The 6,594-nt window shown below is 33.3% G+C and overlaps 1 protein-coding gene across 1 annotated transcript; it reads left to right on the forward strand.

Annotated features, from left to right (window-relative positions):
• Positions 1-690: 690 nt before the first annotated feature.
• On the forward strand, positions 691-1,992 carry LOC140435645 (uncharacterized). Its single transcript, XM_072524373.1, has 2 exons — positions 691-1,008; positions 1,394-1,992. Exons 1-2 carry the CDS (start codon positions 873-875, stop codon positions 1,570-1,572), a joined length of 315 nt encoding a protein of 104 aa, XP_072380474.1. The 5' UTR covers positions 691-872; the 3' UTR covers positions 1,573-1,992.
• Positions 1,993-6,594: the final 4,602 nt, after the last annotated feature.

The following is a 6,594-nucleotide window of genomic DNA, read 5'->3' on the forward strand; positions in this document are numbered from 1 at the left end:
CCTAAGTTTTACGTACATTGTTTTGTTAGCGTTCTGGCCACATATCCACACATTAGCACTGGTTTAATCACTGTTTTATATATCCTGATTTAAGAAAGTCGTATTAGACCTCTGAATTTAAAAGTATTATAAGAGTTATATATACATCAGTTAAATGTTGCAATCCTTTAAAATTATATGGGTCTATTGTTACGTTATGCCCTACTCTACGTCATCTCTTTTGTATGTTAAAGAACATTTTTATATGCTTTATTACTGACTATTAGACCGTTTTTTTTATGCTAATATCATTATTTTATAGTATTCTAATAATTTATGGATTAAATCCGGATAGCAAATTGATATTCTTCACTTTCTCGGAAAAATAATATTCTAACACACAAAATCCTATTAAATTGCCAAAACCTTCCTTGCATATTCTATTCACTCATGAGGGGCAGCAGCAATATCAGTACCATAATAAGGCGTATGGTACTGGACTGGCTAATCGTTGGATAATGGGAAGCATGAGTTTTAATGTTTTCGGGACTGTCATCTGTTAGCGGAGAGCAGAGATATTAGTACCAAGTTAATGCATATAGTAATTGTTGCTTGAACTTTATTATTATTAAACAACACTATATTTTCTAGTAAAATCATCATGACTTTACAGTAAGACAAATTGGATGGTCTCATGCCAGAGTGAACTATGTGCATTTTATTTGTTTTAACTTTTTCATTTCCATTATGAGGCAAACTTTTGTTCTAAACTTATTCCAAAACGAACTATGTGAATAACAGAAAACATCAGCTGGAAATTAGTAAATTCTATTTAGCAAAAGGGTGGTAGTACTGGTAGTCATATGCCACAGTGAACCATCATCCAGTCCAAGATGGCTTCCCGTGCACATAGTTCACATCGTCATGACATTGTTGATAGAAATTCTAGTGAAGATGAACACGCTGATTTCAGTAATGGGTCTTCAGATGATTACCATCCAAGTTCTGATTCGGATATTACAGAATCAGGTAAGATAATAATATTTATTGCCATAAAACTTCATTATCAAAGTTTGGTTATGTTTTGGAACGTTTCTTTTGCCAAAGTGAACCATGTGCAAATTTATTTCTTGCAGTGTCCACTGGGAGTGCTAGTGAAATATGAGCAGTTATACCAACCTAAGAACATAGTATTTACCTATCTATATAAGAATGAAGCAATATATTCCATTAATTTATATTGGAATTGTAAAAAAAAATTAAAATCACATAGTTCACTTTGGCAAAAGAGAACGTAAATTGTCTGTCTTATGCATAGTGAATGTGTGTTTCAAAGTATTTTTATGTTATAACATAAAAAAGTAATGTAAAATATTTACTTATATAAAATATTAATAATTTTGTGTTTTTACAGATGAAAAAAATACCAGAGGGCAGGAAGAACCTCAAGACAAGAAGAGAAAATCTGATCCTAAGAAGTGGAAAAAAATATTCGCAAGCAAAAAAGGGCAGCTGGTAAAGAATATATCAATACTTCAGGTACTGTCATACACTCTAAATCTTTTAATGACTATTCCTGCAATTGCAAAATAAACTGCCAAAATAAGCTTACAGCACAGTAAAAAGAAAGTTTTTTTAATTTGTTTTATAACGAGTCACAGTCTTGGGAAACTCAAACAAGCATAATAAGTGGTGCTGTAAAATGTAGAACGATAATAAGACGTCGTAAGAACACTGATATTTCAAAAAAAACAGGCAATCGTGAATTTTATATCCCTTCTGAAAACGGAGATATTAAAGTATGCAAAAAAATGTTTATGGGAATATTACAAATCAATAGTAGTAGAGTACATCGTGCTTTGCTTAAGAAAAAAAGTGGAAATTTAAGTGATCTTAGAGGGAAAAAAGTGCCTCATAACAAATCTTCACCGTCCACAATGGAGTCAATAAAAAATCATATACAAAGTTTCCCTACCATAGTAAGTCATTACTGTAGAACTCAATCCCAAAAAAAATACTTGCATTGTAATTTAAATTTGTCATTAATGTACAGACTCTATGTTGATAGTTTAAGAGAGAGAAATGTTGACAAAGTTCCAAGCCAATCGCTTTATGAAAAAGTGTTCAGACGTGATTTTAATCTTAGTTTTAAATCTCCACGAAAAGATACCTGTCAAACATGTGACAGGTTGAACATTGAAATAAAGGCAGCTGAGGAAAACAAAGATGAAGCAATGTTAAAGACTAAGAAACTAAACCAGGAACTACACCACAGAAAAGTACAGTTAGCTCGCTCAGAAATAAATGAAGACGTTAAGATTAGTAAAGAAGGGAAAGCTACAGTAATTAGTTTTGATCTTCAGAAAGTAATGCTTCTTCCTAAACTAACCACAGGAGTTGTTTACTATAAGAGGCAGCTTTCATGCTACAATCTTGGTATACATAATTTTGAAAATAATGTCGAGACAATGCATGTTTGGGATGAGACCACTGCCTCACGAGGTTCCCAGGAAATAGGATCATGTATTTTAAAATTCATAAATACCCATGATCATAAGGACATATTGATTGCATGGTCTGACTCATGTGGCGGCCAAAACCGCAACATTAATATTGCCGCGTTATGGATGTACATAGTGCAGTCCCCTACTTTAAACATAAAGGAAGTAGTTCATAAGTTTGCTGAGCCAGGACATTCATATCTACAAAACGATAGCGATTTTGGTGATATAGAAAAAAAGTTGAAATATCATCCTGAAATTTATGTGCCTACACAATGGCATAACATAATTTCAAACTCAAGAGTTAAAAAGATCAAATTTGAAGTAGTATGCATGGAAAAAGAGGATTTCAAGAGTATGGATGCATTAAAACAAAATCTGGTAAACCGCAAAAAAGACTCAGATGAACAAAAAGTAGAATGGTTAAAAATAAAACAAATGAAATTTACTCAAGACCATCCAGGAGTTATGGAATTTAAATACACACATAACAAAGAAATACAATTTTATTCAGTAAATCTAAATAAGAGATTGAAAGGCCGACCTGTAAACCTAGCTTCTTTAAACTTAAGCATTCTTTACCCCGAAGGAAGAAAATTAAGTCAAGCAAAACTTAATGATATCAGATCACTTTTGCAATTCGTACCACCATGCCATCACCAATTTTACAATAAACTTCAACAAAGTGAAGTATTGGAAGATGACATTGAAGAAGAGAATGACAATAACAATGAAGAGGAAAATGAGATGAACAATTCGATCTAAATATTGCTACTATTAGTTTTTTTACACATTTGTATAATTTAATTACTCATAATTCTTGAAAATTTAATTCTTTTGTATTGTTAGTTTTAATGATGTATTAATAAACTTGATTACAAACAAAAAGAACAATTTATTTATACTTCTCGTGCCAGACAGAACTAAGTGCTAAAAAGTTTGCCAAAGTGAACCATGTACTGCAAATGCTGACCAAACAGCTTTAAAAGTAGACAAAATCATGTGCTGTTACTAAAAGTCTTAAAGAAATGTTCTTTTGAATAGTCTTAGAACCTTTTATATCTTATAAGAGATTATAACATATTGCGTATATTTTATAACACCTTCATAACTTTAAACTGTCGTACTGAAAATTTTCAATTTCGGCTTTTGGTTCACTCTGGCATGAGACCATCCAATTTTCGAACGTTGGTTATGGAAACATCATGTACATACCACCAGGTTCCCTATGTCGATATCCAGCAAAATCGTTGTAATAAGGAGACGGCAAACAAAAATCCAGAGATAAAAATATGCACCAAGAAAGTCTGTTTTATTCAACAGTCGAATAAACTACAGATTCTTGATTCAAATAATCAAAAAATGAATAAACAGCTCAGTAAAATAGAAATAACGCCTATTTAAGATGTGATCCATTAACGGGCCAAGGTACAAAGCACTCCTGGCATATGCTAATGATATGGATCTCATAAGAAACTTTCTCCGGTCCGCAAACATCTTTAACAAAGTGCACGAAAAATGTTTCACTTAAAATCAACGAAATGAAAACCGAATACAAGCGAATCAACAGAAGAGACCAATTTAATAAATTTAGAAAAAACATTAAAGTCAACAACTACAATTTCGAAAGTATGGAACACTTTAAATTTGCTGTGGCAAAAATCATCATACTTGGGTTACATTGATATTTATGTGGCAATCAGCTGTAAAAGTCATTGCCTTTTTCGTGTCGTATCATATTTTAGCATATCATATTTTGAGTGAAATTGATCCTAAACGCGTCTAATAATATTAAGTTTGTAAAACAGCTGTCCGTTTATGCTCATTCGTTCACCTTTTGTAAAACAGTCTGTGTAAATATAAGGGATTTATATAAAGTTTTCATTTCGTAATCTTTTCGTTTTATAATTATAGTTCTCTTGCTTTTATTTTCTATGGTAATACATATACATACCCAATTCAAAAGAGAGAAAACCCTTTTTCTCCCTTTCGAGTTCTAAATTAAATATAAACATTATTCTCTGTTTCTCCCTATATGTTATATAAAGATCATCGTCATCGTATAGTCAGAACGCAACAAGATTCTATTGCCTTTTCTTCTTTTTGTCTTCCCTTTCCTATTGAAAATACAGCCAGGTAAATGACGTTTTTAAAATTTATGTCAATATTTCTGAAGTGCCTTTCCTTGGATAATTTTTTTTAAGCCCAGTTCGTTTGATTACATGTAATTGATTTGATATTCCACAACAGATAAGTATTGATTGTAGGTAGGATAGCAGGTGTTGATAAATATAAAAGGTCGGTAGATAGTCTCATTATTCCTAAATCTAACCATATGTTACCTCCTCCTTCATTTGTGGAAGTCTTAAAGGCATTTTTTCTCTTGGGGCATCCTCCCAATTTAACTTGGCAATGCAGTTATTATAGAGTCTTTGGATAAAGCCAGCGCAACTTTAGCACTGAGATTTAGTTTCTTGTACGACGTTGCTATATTTATATATGTGTTTGATCTTGGAATTAGCTGTGTTCGGTATTGGATAGTACTCGGACCTCTGTAAGTCGGAAAATACCTCTGATGGCTTTTCTAGCAATCCTGGTCTAATTAATACGTTCTCGTCACGTATCCACACATTAGCACTGGTTTGATCACTATTTTATATATCCTGATTTTAGAGATTCGAATGAATACTGAGAGAGAATTGCCCAGCTTGATCAAGGCACCAAAGATTGGATACCTGGGCCACATCCTGAGAGGGGAAAAATACGCAATCCCTCAACTAATTATCCAAGGAAAGATTGAGGGCAAGAGAGGAGTAGGTCGCAAACAAATGTCGTGGCTGCGAAATATAAAGAACTGGACAGGCGTAACTAACACTGGCGAACTTTTGCATGCCGCAAAAGACAGACGTCTGACCTTAAGATAATGCGCCAACGCACTATAGGTGCACGGCACCATAAGAAGAAGAAGAGATTCGAATTAGACTTCTGGATTTAAAAGAGGGTTATATATACATAAACATCAGTTAGCTACCTAAATATTCCCTTTTATTTTTTATGTAACAACATTACCTACGGCATCTAAGACGCTGCAATCTTTCAAAATTATATGGCTTTATTGTTCCGTTATGCCCTACTCTCGATCCTCTCTTTTGTATGTTAAAGAACATTTATTTGCTTTTTTTATTAGTGACTATTAGACCATCAGTCAGTCCCACGGATTCTGGGGGGGGGGGGGCAAAATTCTGACATATTTTAGAAAACCATCTAACAGATATATATCTCTAAAAATTGCAACTTTCAATGCAAGAACCCTGCTATCAGAAGAAAAATTCATAGAAATGGAATCTGAACTTGATAAAATCAATTGGGACATTGTTGGAGTCGCTGAGGTCAGAAGGAAAGAAGAAAGCCTAACCACTTTAAAATCCGGTCACATTTTCTATCATGAAGAAAACTATGGGAATGGAGGCATTGGGCTCTTTATTAATAAAAAACTAGCTGAGAATATCATATCAGTAAAAGCAGTTTCCACAAGAGTTATACTTGCAAAATTACAACTTAACACCCGTTACTCCATAAAGATCATTCAAGTCTATGCACCAACATCGAGTCACGCTGACGAAGAAATAGAACAGTTCTATGATGACTTGTACACAGCTGTTTCAGAAGACCAAGAACATTTTACGGTAATATGTGGCGACTTTAATGACAAAATAGGAATAAGCACTGACCCAGCTGAAAATGCCCTCGGAAATTTTGGCACACCAGGTAGAAACGAAAGGGGCTAAATACTCTTAAATTTCCTATTAGAAAACAATCTATATTTAATGAATAGCTTCTTCTATAAGAAGATCCATAGAAGATGGACTTGGAAGAGCCCCTATGGTAAAACAAAAAATGAGATTGACTTCATCATCACTGACAAAAAACATATAGTCAAAGATGTTACAGTCTTAAATCAATTTTCGGTTGCAAGCGATCATAGAATGGTCCGAGCAACTGTAGAAGGCAATATTAAGCAAGAAAGACTGAAGATGATAAAAAGTAAAAAATTCAAACCTTGGATGCGCCCAACGAATGAACTTGAGTTTGAAAAATATATCACCAGTAACTT

Source organism: Diabrotica undecimpunctata, chromosome 3 (genome assembly GCF_040954645.1).
Source record: "Diabrotica undecimpunctata isolate CICGRU chromosome 3, icDiaUnde3, whole genome shotgun sequence".
NCBI classification, from domain to species: domain Eukaryota; kingdom Metazoa; phylum Arthropoda; class Insecta; order Coleoptera; family Chrysomelidae; genus Diabrotica; species Diabrotica undecimpunctata.